Source organism: Vanellus vanellus (genome assembly GCF_965231255.1).
Source record: "Vanellus vanellus genome assembly, chromosome: 9".
Classification (NCBI taxonomy): domain Eukaryota; kingdom Metazoa; phylum Chordata; class Aves; order Charadriiformes; family Charadriidae; genus Vanellus; species Vanellus vanellus.
Genome location: NC_138914.1, coordinates 11,342,237 through 11,365,649, shown reverse-complemented (window position 1 = coordinate 11,365,649; position 23,413 = coordinate 11,342,237). Strand labels below are relative to the sequence as shown.

Genomic DNA, 23,413 nt, shown 5'->3' with positions numbered 1-23,413 from the left:
AAGGTTTTAATTCACCTTCATTAGCCTTCTGTTTTTCTCAGGTTTTTTGAAGAGGTAGTTAGCTATTAATAGACGATGCTTTTATGTTTACTTTTATCTGGTATCTCCATACTCTTCCCCAGTTTTTAAATGAAGGTGATGCATTGGCTCTCGTTTGAGTTCTCTTCACACACACATTACGAAGCGGTGATGAGCTTGGGCTCTGTTCCAAACAGCAAATGCAGCCTCCCTTTTGCACGTGAGACAGTTGAGCTGCACCACACGTATTTATATAGAGTCAGATAGTTAACTTCATTTCTTGTTGTGGCTATTAGAATCTGTACAACTTAGAGAAGTTTCACTTAGCAGAAATGAGGGTCATTAGACTTTAGGTTTCAGGTGTCAAATTCAGGTGTCCAGAAGAAAAACAAGCATGGAGAAAAAAAAAAAAAAGTGTTTTTCATTTTGAGGCTGGCTGTGACGCAGGGGTTTGTGTCGCCCAAATTTGAAAAGGTTGATCCTCTGCCAGTTGAAATTGTGTCCACACCAGCGAGCGCTCAATTTGCTGTTCTACCTGCAGAGCGTCTGGAAAAGGACTGACGGGTGCTGAGGGCGTTGGGAGCCCCGATGAGGGTGAGCCGACAGCGCTTCACGTAGGGAATGTTTCGCAGCCTTGGCAGGTCCCGTGGTGTGAACTCGTGCATCGAGTCAGGGGCATTTTTCTTGAGCACAAAATGTATTTTTTGAGCTGCCTGGCTTGTTACAGACAAAAACGTACATTCATTTGTGCCATACCAAATAACTTTCTATAGTTCTTTAGCTGCTTTCACTATTATGAAAGTAATAGTGAAAAAAAAAACAAAAACAAAAACAAAAAACCTTGACAACAGCGTGTTTCAGAAATTTAATTTGCATCAAGCTATGCTGTTACTACAAAGGTAAACACCAAATAAGAAGTAAAACAAATGCACATGATCCTCTTTGCTCTTCGTTTTGTTTTGTTTTGTTTTGTTTTGTTTTGTTTTCCCGGGAAAAGGCGCTTTACCTTCTTATGTTTTAGTTCATCTTCCAGATCTTTCCCTTGTCACCGGCTCGTTACTGCTCCCGCCGCAGCTGTCACTGCGAGGCACCAGTGCGTACCTCATTTTTAATTTCACCCTTTCTGAGCACCTTTGCCTCTGAACTATTTGGTTTGAGCGGCCGCGGAACCGCTGCGCACCTGCCGCGCACCGGCGGGTCCCCCGAGCCGCGGCCGACACCGGCGAGAAAGGCATCGGGCCTGAGGCGACTTCCTGGAACCTCCCGCACCGCTTCAGGAGCGACCGCCGCCGCCATCGCCGCCCGCGGGGCAGCCCGCCCTCCGTCCCCGCCAGACCCCGCGCAGCCCCACCCGCACGCGCGCAGCGCACGCGCACCTGCGCGGCCGCGGAGGGCTCGACCGCCTCACGGCTCCGCCTTGCCGCAGGAGCCGCGCGCCGCTGAGGCGACTGCGGCCGCTGAGGCGATTCCGGGTCCCGCCGCTGTGGGCGCGGGGCGGCGCTTCCTGCCATTTCCGGCCGGCGGCGGGGGGCAGCGGGGCCGTGCCGCCGCCATGCCGATGAAGGGCCGGTTCCCCATCAGGCGGACGCTGCAGTATCTCAGCCAGGGCGACGTCATCTTCAAGAGCTCGGTGAAGGTGATGACGGTGAACTACAACACAGCGGGAGAGCTGAGCGAGGGGGCGAGGTGAGCGCGGGGCCGCGGCGGCCGCGCGGGGCGGTCCGCGCCTTCCTGGGAGACATCTCGGCTCGCGCGTGTTTGTTCTCCTCCTTTCCAGAAAGTTCGTGTTTTTCAACATCCCCCAGATCCAGTACAAGAACCCCTGGGTGCAGATTATGCTTTTCAGGAACATGACCCCTTCGCCCTTTCTCCGCTTCTACCTGGGTAGGTGCCGCCAGGGCCGGGCCCGACCCGGCGCCGCTGCCCCGCCGGGCCCCGAGCGGGGCCGCTCCGTGCTGCCGGAACGGCGGGAGCAGCGGCGGTTCGATCCGCGTCTGTGGCTCCGACTCGGCCCCCGCGGCGCGGCCGCAGAGGGAGAGGGCGGCGCTGGTCTGGAAAAGAACTGTTGGTGTCCGCGAGGGCCCCGGGCATTAACTGTCGTAGAGAATCGCATGTCTTAGTTTTGTGTGTCTAAAACACTTTTCGCAGATACTGTGTAGGGTACAGATACCGTTTGATGTACTATTACAAATCTTTCTTGACAGACAACGGAGAACAAGTTTTGGTTGATGTGGAAGATAAAACCAACAAAGAGATAACTGATCACATTAAAAAAATCTTGGGGAAAAGCAAGTAAGTAACACTTCATAAGCTAATGTACAGTCTAGCATACATCATAATACAACCCTTGCAAAAGTTTGTCAGGTACACAGATGGAAATAGCACTTTTGACATGAGTTAGGTCAAGTCCACAAGCTGAGAACTGTGAATCCATGTGTCTGGTAAATTGGTCCAGGGCAGGGAGAGGAAATGTTGCCGTTCAGGCTTCTGATAGTAACAGATCTCTTTTTTTAGAGAGACGCTTGAAAAAGAGGAAAGAGAAAGGAAAGAACTCTCACACCCAGCAACTTTTGGGCCCAAGAAGTATCATCTGCGAGAATGCATGTGTGAAATTGAAGGCCAAGTTCCTTGCCCTGCTTTTGTGCCACTGCCCAAAGAGATGAGGGGGAAATACAAAGCTGCTATGAAAAATGAAGCATCAGCCTGACATCTCACATCTCACAGTTGTTTTTCCTCAGGGCTGGATGATTAAGGTACTTAAGTGAGAGACAGGAGCTAACAGCTCCTGCACACAGGAACAAGCAAGTTCATATAATACAGAAAACTTTGTCTCATAAGTCTTCTTACAGCTACAATAATTTAAATGAAAAATAAATAAAAGTTAAAAAGCCATCTTTTTTGGTGCTGGTTTTACAAAGCATTACAGCCAACACTGCTTGAAAGGAAAACAGAATGACTACAGCCCCATTTCCTACTCATGGCTGTACATGCAAGGTTATGGCAAAAACAAGATCATGTTGTCTCTCTATCTTAGAAGCAGCCCAGAATTCTACAATTTATAGAAAGTGGTGTAAGCATTCCTGCCAATTTACATCTTTTACTAACTGAAGGCAGGCCAATGATAGTGTTAACTACATGCTCAATTACACTCCTACTTTAGTAGTATGTAAACATATGATAGATTGTACTATATTGCTTGGAATTTGGTGATCGCACACAGTTCTTACTCAGGCTTTATACGCAGATTACTGTAGAACTATTTCAGCATTTCTGAGCTAATGGTTGATCCAAGCATCCTGTAAAAATTGTCAAGGACAAAGACAGCACAAAATAAACATGTTGTTTTATTTCATCTCTGTTTACAAAGTTTCCATACAGAGTAGTGCATGCAATTTTAACAAAAGTCAATGCTAGTTAGTTATTGAGCTTCATGGTTAAGATGTCTTCATTCCAATGTGCCCCGTGAGCCTTGCAGGAGTCCCAATACCAGCATAAGGTCTTCACTTTGGAGATTACTTTAGTATCAGATGTCTAGTCTATCACATTTAACACTGACAAAGATCATGAGGTATGCTAGTCTGTTATCTGCTTGTAAAAATAATTACATGTACAATAAGGGTACTTTAATTATTAGTGTATTAGACTGAAAATACAAACAAGGTGGGATAGTTGCAACAAGGAAAAAACACTTTAAATGTGAAAGCTGAAGCCCCCGAACCATCTTTTTCATGTTGATACGGATTTGTGTTACAGTGCAGGGTGCAATCCTCTTGACTAGGCCACAAGTCTGTACTACCTTGTACTACTTCTGTTAAACAATTCCAGGGATTATGTTTAGCTACCTTAATTTTTTTTATTTTTTTTTTTTGCTGCCTTTGTAAATGTGGTGCCACAGTGCACGTCTTTTATTAGTTAACAACCTTTCAGAATTCTCTGTTATTGGTTTCACTTGGTGCAAAATAACACTCAGGGACTCAATTGACTCTAATAAAACAACTCAGTATAAAAACTTCATAGTCTTAAGACAACCTGTTCTGCACACCATTCAACTTCAGATTTAGACTACAGTAGTAAGAGCATGAGCTGTCTTTAACTGTCCTCCAAGTTATTTTGTCACTGGTGCTATTAAGTGAGGATACAGGTGGTCTGGTTTTTCTAAACAGCAGCTCCACAAGTCCCTACCTCCGCTTATTTACAGCAAACTAAAACTAGAGTTTCTGCTCTTTAGGTAGCATAGTTATTTGTGTCTCTAAAATACAGGCTTGCATTACAGCTATGCTGATATATATTATCAGAGATGTAGTTCAAAGACACATCCTGTTCCACAAAAGTTTATGCTTCTGAGTAAGCCCACTATTATTAGTGCTATACAGTGTGAACTGCACAACCTTCCTCTATTTCAACTTTAAATAAATACACCCTTTAGACTAACTCACCACCACCACTCTTTCAAACGCTGATGCCTGATGATGGACCTCTGCCTTTCAAGGATAAAAATCAAAGTAGCCCAGGCTCCATCATTCACAGATACAGTCTGATCTAATCCCAAAACAACCCAGCATTTCTGATGCCAATCTTCAGACACCAAGCTCTAAACTCTCCTGCATCACAGGTGCTGGCCAGCACTGAGTCACCCCCTGGCCCACCAGATCACAAGGTGACTCCAAGTTGGAGCTTCTTATTTCAGACAGACATGCCTGATTCTCATAACTTCTGAGGGGAATCAAATATGAAAGAGAATCGCTGTTGGGCACTATCGCAGCCACAGACTTTGTCTCCCAGCTTTCACAGAATTCCAGTTCAGTGGCACTTCAGCTCTCCATTGTAAACAAGATTTTTGTTCCTTGAATGCTACAAAAAGAGGGTTCCAGTCTCACAAATATGACAAAACATGATCATTCTGTCACCCAGAGAATTTAAAGGAATGTGTAGATTCCATAAGATAACTTGGAATTGGAGGGTCACCCTTTGAAATGGTGCTAGCCTGATGCCCTTTTCCTTGGAAATGAGTAGATACTTGTTCCCACGCAGGCAGGCCTCTGAAGCCAGCACGGCACTCTTTTACACTGTAGTTTGTGCTCAGAGCAAGCGAGAAATTAAAAGTGATGAAAAGACAGCATCCAAATTTTACTTGGGAGTTTTTATAAACACATAAAAAAGTTACTCATATTAAGATCAGTTAGAGTTCTTAGCTTAAAATCCCTTTTATGTGTTAGCATTGCACAAAATGGATCTGCACGCCTGTATATTCTGCACTTCAAAGAATCACAGTAGCCTTTTAACAACACTTTCTCATAACATCATTAGGCAATTAAGCTAGCCTGGAACACTGCGCTGCATCATTATCAGACAATGCAGAAGTTTTAGAAAAGTTCTCGTCTCTCTCTAGTCAAAGCCCCACTTGAAAGGCCAATACTACAACAGAAAGGAGGAAAGATGACAAACCAACATTGCAGCCATTTCCAGATCATAGTTCCCTATTAGCACTTAACCACTTTGACCAAAATAAGTACAGAACAAGACCAGTTTGCATTAAAAGAGTGTTGTAACAAGGTATTTTAAAGTTTCTTAGTAGAAGCATTTGAGACCAGCAGCAAACCTCAATAATTCTTTCTTCAAAACTAAGCAGTAGTGGAAAGGCCTAATTGAAAGTGCATAAAAGTCAAGATTCTCCCAATTCCCTCATGTGATCCGTACTCCTGTTTGTAACTATCTGCTCTACCTTCCCATATTTAAACACCAGACTTGTAATAATTATTACACAGCCCTACTGCTGCTTCAGCAGCTGGATTTCTCCTTCTGCTTTGCTAATGTGCGTTTCAGTTCCTTTAAGTTCTCTGTCAGTACCTCCACCTCATCCATTCGTCCATTATGTTTGGCATCAAATATGTAAGCTTTGATATTATCTATCTGTTGGAGAAGCAGCTCTTCCTCTATAGCCTCTTCTCCAGAGATCTCATTGCCATCCTCCACTTCAAAGGGATTGGTAGAGGATCCCTCTTCAAACGGATTCCCAGAATTCCAACACCCCCCAGGCTTTTGAAATGGATTTTCATCCTCAAAAGGGTTTGAAGTACTGCCAGATGCTCCATTAGTTTGTTCATCCTCCTCCTCGTTTTCAAATGGATTATATTCTTTTTTATCACTTTGCAGAGCTGTGTCAGAGAAGGAAACCACTGGAGAAGCATCTTTGGCAAATGGGTTTGTAGGCTCTTCCTCTAACTGAGGGGTGTCTGCTTCATCTTCAAAGGGGTTTAGACAGGCTGTCCCATCTTGGTCTTTGTCGCACTGTGGGACACTCTGGGGTTTGAGTGTGAAGCTCAAGTGCTCTTTAGCTGGCAGCTGCTCAACAGCAGGAGTTTCAAAACTTGCGTCCCCTTTGATCTGAGCAACATCCAGATCCAATGCATGTGCTGTCAGGTTCTGATTCTGTTTTGCAACTTCATGCTGATGCTGCCTGACTTCTCTGAAGTCTAAGGAGCGTGTCCTTGAATGCTGAGACATGAATTTGTGGTGTTCTCTTTCCCATTCTTTTTCACGAAGGACCTGAAGTTCCTCCCTCTGCATCTCTTCCTCTTCTGCTTGTTTTTTAGAAAGCTCGATAGCTTTCAGAGTTTGTTGTTGATCATATTCATCCTGAAGCTGCCTCAGGTTCTCCTGCAACATATGGACCTCGTCTATCCTATTAGCTGCCTTTGCTTGCTTAATAAAGGATGTGATATTGTCAATCTGCTGAAGAAGTGGGTCTGCTATCTCACTCTCTCTCGATATGCTAGATGTAGGTAACCAGCCTTCAGATTTCCTGACTGTTCCTTTTTTCAGGTGAGTCGCATCACCATTAACTGTGGCTGCAGATCTGGAGACAAAGTCTTTCTGCTTTTCCTCTTGATTTCCATGCATTTCGAGAGCCACCTAAAACAAAAAATGTGCAGTAAGAGAACACCATAAGCTTGAAAAATTCCGTTCCAAATATCCATATGTACAAGACATTAGCTGATCTTATCAACACTGCTGGCTGTCACTGAAAGGGATCAGCTGCATTACTTTGCAGAAAATGGTAATTTTCCTAATATTACCTGAATGCTTCCCTTCAGTTTGTTTGCCAACAATATTGATCAAAATCCAATGACATCTGCCTCTACAAACTAGAGGGCAAGTAGGAGCAGTGACAGTGCTTTATATAGAGAAAAAAATGTCTAATGCAGCTGTGCAAAGAGTGGTCTAGATTTGGACAGTAACCGTATCACATCTGACTACAGCAGACACCTGTAATAGAACGTCAGTCTTAGAGGTAACTGGTATCATTAGCTTTTGGAGTGCAACGATTCTGATTTCTCAACTTTCATCTCCAGATAAAGCTGGTTTAGTTTAGTATTAATTATGTTCTTCCTCCAAACCGAAAGACACCTTTGTCTCTGAGAAAGACACCTTTCTCTCTCCTTACTCTAGCGTGTCCTTTTTCACCACCAAGAGAAGTCTCCAAATTGTGCTTGTGCAAATGAACTCCAGAACACAATTTAAAAATCCACGTCAACTAACATACTTAGTTTAGGGCTGCATGCACCGCAGCAGAAACAGCATGTGCAACCAAGTCACTGTTGCTTTCTAGAAGTGTTCAGCTGCTCCATACACACCTACTTACATTCTGGATAGAATACAATGATGGTGTTACATGAAGCCCTGAAAAAGGGTATGGAATGATCTGCGTTAAAAAAAATTAAAAACTGAAATCCAATGTTAAAGACAACTGCTCATACACACACAGCTACTAGGCTTAAGCCCTTGAAGCCCCCGATACAAGATGTAACAGATCTTAACCCGTGTTACCATATGCAGTCTTCTCTTCTTCAGTTCTTCATAGCGATCTTTGGTTGGTAGGGACATTAGACCAAGCAGCTTTTCCTGGCAAAATTGAAATATTTACAGTGTTGCTTGCATGCATTCAGCCAATTTTCAACTACTTGAAGAGAGAGATGCGACGAACAGAACACCTCACAAAGAAAGAAAAGGCACTTCTTACACTGCAGTCACTGCTGCAAGTCTGAACACATCTTTGTGGCCATAACGGTCCAGCTAGTCAGGTTCACACCTCAGCAAGATACAGAGACAAGATTCCCATGTTCTCCCAAGTCCTGGCACTCAACACTGCTCTGACTACACTATCTGTATTGGAGCTTGGTCATGTAAGGCTACCATAAGTCATTAGGGGAACTATGGAAAAAGTATAGAACTAAACCTCCTGTCGAAACAGTTTCAAACCACAGGGATGCCTGGCAGAGAAGAGAACACTACGTAAAATTTACTTTCAGCTCATAACATATGCTCCATTTACCTGAACAAAAAGTGTAGCTGAGTATCTTATCATTCTCTGGAGTTGTAGTGTTTTAGGATGAGGCTGGGGATCTTCATGCAAGCCTAGACTCATAATCTTCTTACTGAATCAAAGCAAACATACAGCATCATCAGTTCAGAAACAAGGGCCAGTGAAAATGCAACAGAAAGGGAGAGAGCCAATACCAAATGAAAAGTTTCAGATGTTCTTTTAGGTAAACCATTTTGGATATTACGAGTTATAACACCTTCCACTTCCCCTCTTTAAATAAACAAACAAACCAACCAACCCACCCACCCCTGTGCCACTATTTGTTTCCTCTGTGCTTACTTATTTCCACTGCAAAGGAACCCATGATTTTTAAGGCTGGAAAAGGAAGTAGAAATTGATGGTGCACAAGAATAGCATCTACCTTTTCACATGCTCTTTACAACTGAGCAGACAAATCGATTATCCATACGAACGAGCAGGTATATACTACATAGAGACACCAACAGGTGAGAAAAACAGAGACGTCCTATCAGAGGGAGATACACACAGGCTGCAGGGAGGGGGAAGGAAAGAGAGACACTTTCTTTTACCTTAAGGCATCTATGAATTCATATACTTTCTGAATCTCCACCCTCAAGTCATTAGCTTGTTCCAAATTGTAGGTTGCCTCCCCAGCACTAAGAAATAAATACAACATTATTTTAAGTCGTGCATCCAGCTAACATAGAAGTTATCCCAAGATGACTTAAGATTCAACAACAGCAAGAACAGCTAACAGTAAAGGGGCTGAATGATTTTATTTCAACTCATTGTGTTTAAAAACCCTTTCTTTGTGACAAAAGTGGAAAATTACAGTTATCTTGTGAAGATGAACATTTCATAGAAGATAATTTTATTTATGATTGTAGTATTATTTACTACTATAAGAGAAATTGTATTTTAACACAAGAATGCCACTCTACCAATAATATCTAAAATATACACAAACTTAGCAAATGCATCTATTTTGTGTTTTTTTCCAGGCAACTGTGTGCGGGGAAAAAAACACTGACTGATTGAATAAGTAACTATACCATTAGAATAAAATAATTATCTCTACTACCATTTGTCAGAAAGCAAAAGCCCACAACCCCACATGGGTATAACATTCAAGATGCTCATACCCAACTGTTCACACGGGCACACAATCGATTACATGCCCTTTACTAGAATCTCACATTTATTGACAAAACAAATTAGGATTTAACGGGGAAGACTTCACCGTTTTTAGCTTCCCTCTCCTTTTATATCACAAATATAAAAGATAAGGATCACTCTCTCGAAAGCAACTTCACTATCCGTATGATTCTGGTTTCTGGGACTCACTAATAGTCAGAAATGTTAACTCTGTTGTTTTCTGACATGTGTTTCCATTATCCAGGACATTCATATTTTCACTTTTCTCCAGCTGTCAAGCCACACAACACCAGCTCTAATGACAACATGACAAAAAGCAGTAACAGCTTAGCATGTTTTTCAACTTCTATACTTCTTTCTTCCTTTCGGGAGGTGTGTTTTTACAAAAACAGTTTTGTTACAAAGAATGACAGCCTAATTTTTCAACAACCATCAGAGCTAAAGGACAGGTACAGAAGCACTTGTTAGCTTTAACTGCCTGAATGGACATGCTTCGTAGTTTAAGATGAATGTGTGTTTTTCTCTACTACACAAGCCAGAAGTATAACCCGACAGCTGCAGATACAGCTGGAGACATTTTAATCCCAGTGAGGGAATATTACCACAAGGAATTATGCACACAAGTGTGATAGGTGAATGCTGCTGATCTGCTGCAGCACAAGACAGGCCAGCCAGATTTGGAACAACTGCCAGTTGAGGGCAAGCTTGCTTCACACAAGAGCAGATGAGAATTATTCAAGTGATCCTTTGCTGCTGGCACTACTTGGAGGCCATACCATCCGACTGAGGGCAGCAATATCCTACTGCAACTGTTTCAAAGAGGCTCATTTAAACAAGAATTGTAGCCTTGTACCCCTTCACCTTTTTGCAAGGTGAAGTTTCAAAGTATGACAGTGGTGTCTCACTGGAAAGTGGCTTTGAAAAAAATAAATCAGATGACTTCTCTGTATGCAATGTTACCCTTAATAATTAATTGCTTTCTACTTTGTTTGAAGAGCGTCCAGAAGACAACAGATAGTATAACACTGCTTTTTCTTATAATTTACACACTCTTGCAGCCTTAGCACACCATTCCTTACTCCTTTACATACTTTTGGGGAGAAAAAATACATAGATTCATTAAAAAAAAAAAAAATAATCAGTGAATAGGGCTTACTTTAGTGATTCTGCCATCCTTATGTATTCCGGTGCCTTCTGGTCAACCTTCTCCATGCAGAGTCGGAGTTTCTTGTTTAAAACAAAATGTATAAAAAAAGAACTTACATTAAAATGCTAATGCAAGAACATGCTGACAAAAACCTTTAATGTTGCCTGTGCACAGAGTTAACCATGATGAAAGTCATTTAACTATTCAGAATAACAAGACTGTCCAGTTATCTTCAGAACACAGATAGCATGGTCAGAAACACAGCAAGGTTCCCTGTACCCCTGCAAGGTGAATTCTGAATTCAGAAGCTGTTTTAGTGGATGACTTGGACAACTTCCAGCCTTAAATCTCTCCACAAAGAATACCACCAACAGAAACTCCCATTAATACTAACCTTGGGAGGGTTGCACACTCTACTGAAAAGATACCTGATGATTGTCAGTACCTGCTTTCAAAGCATATTCGAACCTAATGTTCCAGCCATATGCTGTTGACTGATACAGATGGTTCAAAAAAGCAATTGCCACCAGTGGAAGGACAAACAGCACTGACAACACTGAGTCCTATAGTTCCAGTGCAGCCCATCAACAATGTGTACAGCATATTGTTGGTTTAAATAAGAACTGTTCTGAGTGAGGAATCCCAGCTGACATAGTTCACAGTTTTAAGAGAGAGGCATTTCAGAACTGTTAGTTCCAGATGATGAGAATGAAGATCTATCTTAAAATGATGTTTGAAGTTAGCGTGGGTTATACACACTACAGGGAAACTGGCTCCATGGTTTCAGATATATCTTTGTTACATGGCATAAACACCCAATAGAGTCTATTCTACCATAAGTGAGTATTAAGTTATAAAGTAAGAGATTGGACATGAGATAACAAGCCAAAAGTCAAGTAGTGACAATTGCAGATATATACACTGAGGATGAAAGCAGCAGAGTTTGATTTACCTCATAGAGTTTCACGATTTCTGGAGTGTATTCCTTCTCATCAATCTGTTGTTCTCTCTTCAACAGGGTATCTTTGCAGTGCTGACAACAACGGATACGGTCATCATCCTTCTCATCCAGGACGGAGCTCACGCTGCTTATGCTGCTAATGCTGCCACGGCGGGAGCCATGGACACTATTAGGTGAGGAGTTCGGGCTGGTATGAGAACCCAAGGCCTCTTTGCTGGCACTAGTGAGTTTGCCTGAAAATTATACACAGGTAATTTTACAGTGACTGGAGAAGCCAAGAGATTTAACAGACACAAATGAATTCACTTTAGCAGAAACTTTACATTCAGATAATATTATAAAACCAAGTTGAAACAGTCTGCTGAAAGACATGCAAGGAACCCATGACAACCAAGACTGCAAGTCAGAATTGGGTCTTCTCTGTAAATCCTGCTCCATTCTAAAAGCAACTAGAGAGCACACTGCTGACAACCACCTACTTTGCTTATGCCTAGAAGCATTCTCATGTTGGAGCTTGCACAGTTATAGAATAGTGTGTGGAAGAACAGGTATGTTAATGCTGTCCATGTTTTGTGCTTGATCGCTCCAAAATGTTAATGTCGTTTATTTCCACAGAAAATACAGTCTCCTCTCCAATGCACTAGATGAGGAAATTAAAGTTCAAAGGGTTTCCTAAAGGCTTGTGGATGAATTTCCTTAATGTCAGCATTGGGGTAGCCATGGGCAAGACTAGAAATATCCACAATAGTTCCAAATCTGAAGAAGGAATGGAGACAAAGAATGGAGAAATCATTCTTCTTGTTCTGTTTCACAGACAAGAAACCAGATGACACATTAAGGACCAAGTTTTCCATGCAGGCAGAATATTACCAGCAGCTTTTTTTCTAATGGCAAAAAGCCAGCATGCAGTTAGCACCCTGGGTGAGCTAAGGAAAGGAGGAATTAATACCACACACTGTACTTACTTGCCAAAGGAAGACTGACAAGTTCCATGCACTTCTTGCACATAATAGACCCACAGAGGCGGCAGTGGTGACGCCGGTTTCGAATACTGAACTTGCTGCCACAGTCTGGGCAGAACGGAACATCCTGATCGCTGACCCAAGGCACAACAGACTTCTCTATAGCTGTGATGGGGCAAGAGGGGAGGGAATACACACAACACAGGATACTCATTAAATGAATTCCTCAGATGATTGAACTATAGGAGCAAATGATCTGAGATAAGATCATACCAACCTCTTATTTTAGCTGACTCAGTGTTTGCTCTGTCAAATGATGTAAGCTAGAAGATAAACAATACGTTCAAGAAAATTGTTCTTTGCAAAACAAACAAACAAAAAAGCCCAAACCAACACAACCCAGCCCAACACGAACAAGAAACCTGCCATTTTTAAGAGATGGGAGTCTCAGCCTCTTTTACACCAGATTCCTGCAACTTTCCTTTTTATTTCTAATACCATACTCACACAAATAGCGCTGAACAATGCCTGCCAAACCTCTACAAATCAGAGCACTTTGAACATAATCCTTACAGCATCCAACGTTACCGCATGCGAGTCAAAATGCAAGCATACCATTGGTAGATTTTGAAAAATAAGAATCTGGAAGAATCATGACAAAAACACTACTGAGAAATTTAGTAGAGTAAAATATGAAGAAAATATACAGGAAACCAGATGGCTCTTGAAGGACATGGAAGTAGCATCTTCAGCTTGAAAACAATACATAGAAACAGAAATCATATCCACAGTACAGGGTCAGACTAAGCACAGTACTCAAGGATAAAAAAGGAAAACAGCAATGTGTGAAGAGAGTCATAGGTTAGTATCCTTTATAAAGTGCACTGCTAGATAAATGGGCACACTTCATACTAAAATATGATTTCTTTTTAATCTACAAAACATTCAAAAGGCTGGAATATTAAAAAGCAGCAAATTTACCTTTTCTAACCTGATTATTAACTTATTGACTTCAACTACATAGTGATCAATCCTGGCTGCTCGGTGTTTCTTGAAATCAGAAAGATGGCTTCTCATAGCACCTGGAGAGATAGCAGAAAGTTTTTGTAGTCACCCAAGTGTTCTGTATGGATTTAAATGCATTTAAATGCCTCTTGAAAGACAGCTGTCACTTCTTCTCACATTTATTTCTCATGTTCAAATCGAATAAAGACACATTAGAATCCTACATTTTCACAGTGCTGCTCTAAATAAAGCACGCAGGTTAAAGCCTAATCTCCAGGCTAACAATAAACAGTGTTTTATTTCTACTACAGAAGGCACATGTTAAAGAACATCTGTAACAAGTTCCCGCCCCCCCCCCCCCCCCCCCCTTCATCCCTTAGTTACATTTGGCAATCTATTATCAGCTAGTAGTATTCTCAAAACGGACTCCCTTTAGTTTCCTGGCTATATGTAGAACAAAGGGAAGAGGCCAGTCCAGTGGTTACATCATCCTTCCACCTTCAGGGGTCTGAATCAAATCCTTGACAACAGTTCAGATGTACAGAAAACTGATGACCAAGTATACAAAAGAACAACATGGCATCTATGTAAGAAATGTGCAATTCGTACTCAGTTTCAAGTTTAAGTTTTGAATCCTTTTCTGAGTAAGATGAGCCAGATATTAAAAATCAAAGTTACTGACAAAATAAAAAAAATTGTCTTTCTTCTAACTGATAGAACACAAAATCAGATGTTGCTTTTTGATGCTACCTATGTAAGTGCAAGAATCTCACTTCCTCGTGCTAATGAAATAACCAAAAGACCTCCAAAGCTGAATTCATAGGAATGAAAAGGCTCCTCTGGGTAAATGAATTCAGCCACTGCTTTGGAGACCTTACATGGTCCCTTTAAACAAACCCATCAAATCCCATCCTAAAATCCATAAGGTTCGTCTTCTCCACTCTGCTCAGAAAACAGTCCTCACTTCTCTGTCATTCAGAAAGCTTCTGCTAGTTTACTGCCTAAATTTATTCTCAGCTAATATTTATATTATGATTGCTGCTGAAATAGTTACAAAGTCAAAAGTATAATAATCTACAGAACTCAGACACTGCAGACCCAAAGGACTGAGTCCTAGTCTGGGAGCAGCACAGGGGAAACTTTCCCAGGATCCACCAGAGATAGTGCTGCTTCCTCCCCTTGAAAATAACCATAATATTTCAGTAACAGTAAGAGGCAATTTCCAGTAGCAGCATTTGTAATTACAGGCTCAGTCAACTTATCCTTGAAATTCTACAAATGTAGACTTATATTCAGAGGGGTGGGTTTGTTTTGTTTTTTGTTTGTTTGTTTGTGTGTGAGGGTTTTTTTTTTTGCTTGTTTGGTGGGGTTTGGTTTTTTTTTTTGTTTGTTTGGTTGGGTTTTTTTAAAGTAAACCTCTTTAATGGGAGATGATCTACACCTCAAATACAAGGAAAAAGCTGAAAGAGCTTAAATCAATGGACAAGCTTTTTGTCAGACGTGCAAACTAACAACTATAAGTGTAGCCCAAAAGCTGGAGATTTTATATAGCTATAGCTTAAGCTAGATGTGCAGAGGTAAACACATATCCAGCAGGCCTCAAAGCTCAGGTACAGCAACATGACAAACAACTATCCTGCTCTCAAAGTTATCAGGGTACTGATTCTATATATTTTTTTCCTACTATCTGCATTTTCCCCATCACCCTACACAGCGTATGCAGGCTGTGCAAAATTAATATGCAAACCATAACCCCACGCAAGTGAATCAAACACAATACAGACAATTCCATGCAACTTCAGCAATACTGTATCACTTTCCCAATTAAGATGAAAAGAAAAAGTTATCCCCACCGTGTATCGCTTTGCAGCTCTCCTACCTACTTCCTGGGGCTCCCACATGTATGGATCCACTCCACCATAGCTGAATGACTCGTATCGTTCCTGAGATCCAGAATCAGTTCTGTCATCTCCTTCTCGTTTCAGCAATTTCTTCTTTGCTCTTTTGGCCTTCTGGACTAGATCTGAAAGAGACAACCCCAAGTTCTCAAAAGTGGCAAGTAGTCACCAAAATTTGTCACATGAAACCAGTATGGAATATTCCTCATCTTTTAGTGCTAGTCTTTCTCCTTGATGACAAGTTTATCCTCAACGCGTTCTGTTTAGAACCCATATGTGGTTCAGAGAATCACAGATGACATGAAATGATCTTTGTTATCTGTCAAAGTAGCACTAAGGTCCTAATGACAAAACAGTTTTAGACATTCCATTCAGGGACTTCACTGTAAAACAGTAAGCTGTCTTAAAACTACAGGACTCATTTCGTGGCATTTTGGGACATCATACAGATAATATCTTAATTCTCAATGATTTTCTTCAGATTCAATGAAGTTCAACACTTTGTCTTGTTGCACAAACTACAAATTAAGAATTTCAGTGTGCTCATATACCTAAATAATTTCAGAAGCACTGCATTATCTCATATGAATGCTAGTGAGAGGAATGCAGTCTCCTGGGCCAAAAAAAAAGACCAGGAACTTGAAACTTCAGTGCTTGTATTGTCCTTGCAGCTATGTTCCTCTCCGGATGCTAGCAGAAGTTGAGGGCACCACTTTTCTTGCCAAACACATTCAGTGTCTCCTTGAACTAGATGTTTTATACATCGAGCTTTCTACTAAGCTGCTGGGAACCATGAGTTAGCATGTCCTTCCACGTTTCTAATTTTCTTATTTACTGTCCAAAACATTGTAACTTCCACCTTGACCTTACTGAAGTCTGTCCCTCCAAGCTTCAGCTGTTAGGGCTGTGCCAGCAGGCCTCTCATGCAGAGATCATAGTTCCTAGCAGTTTTTCAGCTGCTGTAGTTATGCCACCTCCCAAAATGACACTCAGTGATATAAAACACAGTTTTGTGTGATTGTGATATAAAACACACTTCTCAACAAAACTGGGGCAGGTCAGCAAGGGCTTTGCTAGCATTGTAACATCACCTAGGAAATAGGATTTCTGCTCCCTACACCTGTTCTCAAGCCAGCACAGCAAACGCCAGCTAGACACTGCAGTTTCTTAAGTGAAGTTTACACTATCCAAATAGAAAATATATTTACACTTGGAACTCTGAAAGTCTGATATACTCAAAAAGAAACAGGGATGCCTCGTGGCTTTGTCACAGGCACAAAAACTTTTCAAGCAAACTTCATTGTCTTGTTTGCCATGAAGTCAACCACCCACCTCACTATGACTCAACTGAAGTAATAAGGTGGTCTGTAAGCATAGGTAGAACTCCTCAATTAGGATAGCTGGAGTTCAGCACAGTCGTGCAACCACTTGTAACGCACAGTTTGAACACTAGTCCCTAAAACAGGTAATTTAAATAGGTGATTCTGCTGACCTTCCTTCATCTAGAAGGGGCTTCACTGGATAGACCTTGACTTGAGTAACTAGGACAAAAAGTAACCAGACAAAACCAACATCCTTTATGCAAGAACACATGTGAAAGACAGCCCGAGAAGTCAGAGTTCACTATTCTAGATTAAAAGAACACTAAAGAGATAACAAAATCAAAATGCAGGTGTGTTAAATAAAAGAATCATTTGGGAAATCTTACCAAGCCTACATTGTTGCTGTCTTCTTTCCTCTTAGCACAATGAAAACCATATTGTTGTCCTGGTTTAAACACTCCATGGAAGCATCTGCGATTAGCTACTACAGCACTGTACCCATGATGAGAACGTGACTGCAGTACTGACCACTCTACCTTCACTGTCCAAGAAGTAGCCAGACTGATAGAAACCACTCAAGATTCATGAAATATTCAGCTGTGCTACTCTTAAGATAGGCTTGCTAAAAACAATCTTTTCACTGAGAAAACAGACTTCTGAAGTAATAGTCATAAATCTCAGGGGGGGAGTAAAAATTTCAGACTGCCAGGCTACTATCTCTAGTATAACAAGGCAAAGCCTGAAAGATTTTTGCAGGGAACACGCAGAATTATCTCTAGTTTTTGTACATTTTTCTCTCAATGTAAAATGACATTATGTACTCAAGGCAGGTGGTAAAAAAAAAAAAAAGGCAATGTTTTAGTTAAACAGAATTCAAAGGGATTTTTCAAACACCAATAAAAGCTGGTGATCCCCAGCACAACCCTTGGATGCTCCCAACATCTGCTGCCAGCTCCACCACCCACATTTTTTTCCATCTCTTCCCACCAACACCCTTCCTTAACTTTACACTTTTACAGTTTTATCTACTGTCAAAACAAGGGGTTAATTAATTGGTACCTGGCAAGTACCTGAGACTCCCCGTATCCTGTAAGGTCTGGGTTACAGTATAAAATAGAGTTTTCAGATAAAATAAAAAAAAAAAAACCAACATAAAAAAGACCAACACCTATCCCTTCTATGACTCTAAAGTCTATAATAAAAATCATGCAGAAAATCAGACATTCGAAGAGTGCTGCCTTTGAAGTGCCTACTTTCAGTACGTAAATTCTAAAGCATCGGGAATAATGCAAAAATTACACCTTGGACGAAGGTAACTGATAGGAAAAGGGGACCCCATACCTCACTTGCCATCACTTCAATTACTATTTTAGCGCCCTCAGACGCTCTGACAGCGCGGGCAGTACCGGCGGCTTTTGCCGTCGGGGGTTCCCCGCGACTAAGCCCCGCGCGTTCCCGGTCGCGGCGACTCTTACTTCTGAGCTGCCCTTTGACGTCCCGCTCCTCGCCCGAGTGCTCCTCCTCGTAGTGCGCCCGCAGCTGGTGGAACGACTGCAGGTCCTTCAGGCAGAGGGGGCACAGAAACCCCTCCCGCATCTCCCCCGGGTCCCCGAAGGGCGGCGGGCAGCCGGAGGCCATGGCGGGCCGTGCTCGCTGCCCTCAGCGGAGCGGCGCGGGGCAGGGCGGCCCCGCGGGGAGGAGGCGGGCGCCAGGGGGCGAGCGGTGCAGCGGCATCGTCCGCGGCGGCTTCCTGAAAGAGAGGCGGGGGGCGGCGTGAGGGGGCGGCGCGGCGCAGCACAGCACGGCACGGCACGGCACGGCACGGCACGACCTCATCCCACGCCCCCCGCCCCACGCCCCCCTCCCGGGATCCCCCGCGGCCCGGCGGGCGCCCCCAAGGCCGGGTGGGGGTGGCCTCCCACCGTTCCGCATAGGGCGGCCGCTGAGCACCGGCAGCGCCCATGCGCGCCCCGCCCGGGGGAAGGAAAGACCCGTTGGCGCCCCGGGAACACCGACCGGCGGGGAGAGGAGGGAGGGGGCAGCCGGCGCAGGCGCAGGGAGGCAGCGCGCGCCGGGCCCGTTGCCCCCCGCGCGGCCGGGCGGGGGGCACGCAGGGGAAGGGGTGGGGCCTAGCGCTCGCGCCGACCGCCGGAGGAGCGGCCGTTGGGCCCCCGCCTCGGAGGGTCCCCGGTCCTGAGGCAGCGACCAGGCCTCACCTGAGCGAAGGGACGGGAGGCGCCCCAACCCCGCAGCGGGGACCCCGCGGCGCGCCGCGCTCCCAGCCGCTCGGGGTGCTGGCTGCCGGGGAGCGGCGGAGGCTGACGGAAGGCGGGGCGAGCGCCGAGATATCGATGAGCGGGAAGGGTGGAGACAGGGAGGGTTCATCCGGGAGAGGCGAGGCCCGGCTAAGGCGTGTGCTGCCAAGTGCAGAGCTATCGACGGAGGGCGGGGCGGTGGCGGGGAGGCGGTAGGCTGGGACTGGAGACTGCCCTCCCTTCAGGGCTCCGCGGCGGCCGCTGCCCTGTGTTGAGCCACCCTGGAAGACGCCCTCGTCTCGGGGCCCGCCGGCGCGTCCTGAGGCCCGCAGGTGTGTACGAGAGGGGCAGCGTGACATGGCGGTGACAGAATCCCCTCAGGAGCGGGCGGGCCCTGCCGCGCTGGGGGGCGGCCGCCGCCCTCTCCGTCCCGCCCGCCGCTCCCGGGGTCGCGGGTTGCACCCCGACTGCGAGCGCGCTGGCAGGGGCCCGGCCTCGCGAAGAGCCGCCAGCCCGGTGTGCCGTCTCAGCCCGCCGGGCCATTCGAGGGGACGTGTCCCAAAACTAAGCCGTTGCAGTAGATGGCGTGCCGCGTACAGAGCCACGGGGAGAACCCGGGAATCCCGCTACTACTTGCCCTCGCCGCCTGACAAATAGTTGTATGAATCGGTGACAAAAGGTTCTCAGTATCCCCTTTCTGATGCTTGTTTCGGTTTAGTCCCAACTGGCAGAAGTCTGTGCTGTCCCGCATCCCTCCTGTGCGGAGGAAATAACAGCAGTGTGTGACTGTACTTGTGCTTCATCTGTTAGAATTACAGGCTTTTAGACACAGAGATTTTCTTGTATGACAGTGCTATTTACAGTCGAGTCCTATCCATGGAAGGTGGATTTTCACTGTTAATGTCCTGCACTTTTATCCTCGAAGTTAAGTCCTTTAAAACATTTTCAACGGGGGTCAAGGGGTGTGGGTGTGTGTTTTTCAAGGCACTAATTTTAACTACATGCCCAACTCCTAGGGGCTTCAAATCGCAGCTAAAGGATACCAGATGGTCCCAGATAGGATAAGGAATTCACCCACAAGCTGGTTTTAGTAGCCATTCTAAATTTTGGTCTCATTCCTGCAATCTGGTCTTTGTCAGCTGACTATTACATGACCACTCGGAGCACCTTTTCACATCATCAATAAGTTTAACCTGGTTTGTATTTGTAGTTCTATCATCCAGCAAAAGTATAATGGGAAACCAAAGTCTTAAAACTGGACTGATTTAACCACAGGAGTAAATGAATGTTATACAGTCAAACTCTGATTTTTTTTTTTTTACATGTACAGGATCCCTGTTAAGAACCTTTATGCTCTGGTTTTCAAAACCATACAGTCTTGATTCAGTTATGAATAGAGAAACAGACAGCTGTGGAAACAACAGAGAACCCCAGTTACAGACACCTTCCTATTCAGCATGCAAAACACAAACCCAGCTTCTCTTTGATATTAAAAACTGATAAGAGATCCTATCATGCTGTAAAAGTTGCCCTGGTCAGGTGCTCTTCCCCACAGTGCACTCTGGTAAATTATTAGCTGTTAAGCTTATTTTAGAAGGTATGATTGATTGTTAGTTTTTTATGATTATTATTTAATAAGTTAAGGGGCTGTATTAACCCCAAGGTCTTAAGAACCTGAAAATATTTTTAAGTGTTACCAGTTTTAAAATAAAACTTATAGTCCTCAGCCTATAGGGACTAGAAATTAAACTAGCAGTGTATGTAAAGAAGGAAGGTACTTAAAGGATGGAAAGGGAAAAATAGAAGTAACCATCTTACTTTTCATACTGCTTTTGGTATATAAAAAGTATATTTCTAGCCTCTTCCAGACTTAGCTGGAAGGATTTAACCACAGATGGAACAGGCCTGCAAAGATGTGCTCAATATACTCAGACCTGAGCTGGCAAAGCCTTCTAGCATGCACATCTCATCAGAGCTTCTGAATTTTCTCATCGCATAGGCCTATATTTGGAATTGGGACTTCAATTAATAAACATCTTTTCTCATTGCTGTCATCCTTTACTTTCTTTTTTCCCCTGATGCCTATTTTCTGATCTGTAACTGTGTTCACACCCTAAGAAACACCTTTTCCTACAGAAGTGTGTGAGTTGAATCCATGCAGGGTTAGTCCCCTGTGATCTTTCTCAATAGGGAATGGTTATCTGCATCAGTTTCAGGTCCAAGACACTAAGCCTTGTCTGAACAGGGAAGACCTTGGAACAGTCACTGTGGAATAGAAGTTGTTCTATATCAACTTCTGCGTAGACTCGTACTCTTCCTGTGAACATCACACTCAAGCACCCATGTTACAAGAAGAAACAGAGGGGGAACAAATTTGGGATAGCTACAGCACTCTGAATTTCTGCTTTCCCAGATTCATATTAATTCTGAGAGCGTTCCTTATCTTGGCAAATCCTAAGATTGAAAAGTGTTGAATGCAAGAGTTGCAATATTTGCTTGTTTCTTTAATACAGCTAGCAGATTTTGGGTGTTCAGGTATGCTTCTAATAGTAAGTGTATCTGCTTAGTGCTGGAAAACTCAAATTATTATCTCTTTGATAATGCAAGCAGAGTCATTTCATGCCATTCTTTGGGGCAGGCACACAGTTTCTTAAAGCAAATCATTAAGGAAGGGGATTATGCTCATGGTTTTGAAGTTGTCTTTAATTCCGTAGTATGTGAGTTGTCTTTTACAGTTCTGAAAGAAATCAAAGGAAGGCACTGCAGGCAAGCTTTAAGGGAACAGTTTGTAAATCCTATTGTATTTCCCTTTGATTCACCAACTGTGAGTTTGGCCCTCAGCCTCCGTTTTTTCCACTCATTTATGTCTCATGATGCTCACTTATGCAGAAATATCCCTGTGTTACTCCATGTATCTGCTGTGTCTTTCAGACCAGAAACTAAGAATTCTACTAGCTTGTCCTTAAGGCAGTGTTTCTTTGCAAAACAGACTGGAAAATCCAAGGTTTAATTGATGCCCATCCCTGATGAGGCACCTGTGCACTAATCTGAGGGCTTTGTACTGGGTAGGAGGAAGTGGGTGGTTGGGGGTGTGAAAGAGGGGTTTGCAGTGTGATGCTTGAGGGGGGAAAACCTGGAGCAACACAGGGTGCTGTTTTTTTCTTTTGTGTTCCTGTCCTTGGAGGAAGAGAGTAGGAGCCAGCCTGAGGCTCAGCGCCTTTGAGGATTCACTGGCTGTGGTGTCATCCTTCTTCCCCTGGATTTGCTGGGGCTGGGCTGTTTCCTAGCACTGAGCTGCGCTCCTGCCTTGGGAAAGCTCAGGTGGAACCAACTACCTCTCCTTTTGTTGTTACCTTGCTCCTTTTGTCCAGACCTCTGTTGAGACCAGTGATTGATAACTCACTTGAGCCAGTGAAAGAATGCTCCAGCAATACAAGTGTCTCTAGAAGAGCTGCAAGATCTGTGCTTGGATGGGAGTAGTGAGTATGAGAAGGGTGACAGTGGGAATGAGTGAAAAAGAAGAGACGAGTAGGTGCAGAGCTTGTAGGGAGGTGCCTGTAGGCGTTTCAATTTTCTCTTTCCTGTTTCATGTGTGTTTTGCACATTTAGTGGGTGTCAGGAAGGGACAAGAAAAGGGGTAAGTGGGGAGTGGAAGACATGCCTGTCACTAGATGGCCCACCAAGCACGTCTGAGAGCAACCGAAAACCTGCTGGGGGCCTTTGTGGTGGATTTCACAGCACATGGGGCTGCTTAGCCATTTGTTTTAAAGATTTTTCTCCTGCAGCCGGCAGGATAGTCCTGCCGGTTGAGCTGTGAGGCCCTGGTGACCCGGGCACCTCGGTCCTCTCCTGTCCTTCAGAAGTAGTAAGAATCAGGTGTAAGTAAAAGGGAGACTGCACTGAACAACAAGCTCTTTCCTTTATCCTGCCTCTTTCTACAGCTTCAGTAACTGCTCATTTTCCAAAGGAAAGTCTTAAAGGCTTATTAAAATGGTAAATACAGCAATTGAAGTCTAATAGCCTGCTGTGGGGACACAAACAATAGAGTGAGGACTGCCTACAGCGAGTTGTGATGAGGATGATAACATGCACTAGAAATCAAACATTTCACTGAATCTTTAGTTAATTGTGCTCTTCTGCATGTTCTACATTTGACCACAGACTATGAGAACATATATCACCAAATGAATCTTTCTGAATTACTGATAAAACACCATGTTATGTCAATCACCCTTGAAAAGAGAATTTTCATTCAACACTTTGAAAGAAAAATGCCATTTGTTTGCATGCTTCTGAATGTATATGGTCTTTAGCACTTCCCGAGGAACTCATTCCCCATTAAGTGA

The 23,413-nt window shown here is 43.7% G+C and overlaps 2 protein-coding genes across 2 annotated transcripts; one reads left to right on the top strand and one right to left on the bottom strand.

The window, feature by feature from the left end:
• Positions 1-1,538: 1,538 nt before the first annotated feature.
• Positions 1,539-3,370, top strand: MRPS25 (mitochondrial ribosomal protein S25). Its single transcript, XM_082487558.1, has 4 exons — positions 1,539-1,704; positions 1,796-1,902; positions 2,223-2,310; positions 2,533-3,370. The coding sequence occupies exons 1-4, from the start codon at positions 1,571-1,573 to the stop codon at positions 2,723-2,725; spliced, it is 522 nt and encodes a 173-aa protein (XP_082343684.1). The 5' UTR covers positions 1,539-1,570; the 3' UTR covers positions 2,726-3,370.
• RBSN (rabenosyn, RAB effector) lies at positions 3,344-18,450 on the bottom strand (the record flags this gene model as incomplete). Its single annotated transcript, XM_082487557.1, has 11 exons — positions 3,344-6,930; positions 7,846-7,920; positions 8,351-8,453; positions 8,932-9,018; positions 10,674-10,744; positions 11,617-11,858; positions 12,591-12,752; positions 12,865-12,910; positions 13,569-13,669; positions 15,472-15,615; positions 18,288-18,450. The coding sequence occupies 11 exons, from the start codon at positions 18,448-18,450 to the stop codon at positions 5,797-5,799; spliced, it is 2,328 nt and encodes a 775-aa protein (XP_082343683.1). The 3' UTR covers positions 3,344-5,796.
• Between the last annotated feature and the right edge of the window lie 4,963 nt (positions 18,451-23,413).

Excerpts from the sequence above, each read along its gene's own strand:
- MRPS25 (XM_082487558.1), top strand. The coding sequence starts at position 1,571 with ATGCCGATGAAGGGCCGGTTCCCCATCAGGCGGACGCTGCAGTATCTC. Across the intron at positions 1,705-1,795 it reads GAGCTGAGCGAGGGGGCGAG|AAAGTTCGTGTTTTTCAACA; the intron begins GTGAGCGCGGGG and ends CCTCCTTTCCAG. Across the intron at positions 1,903-2,222 it reads CTTTCTCCGCTTCTACCTGG|ACAACGGAGAACAAGTTTTG; the intron begins GTAGGTGCCGCC and ends CTTTCTTGACAG.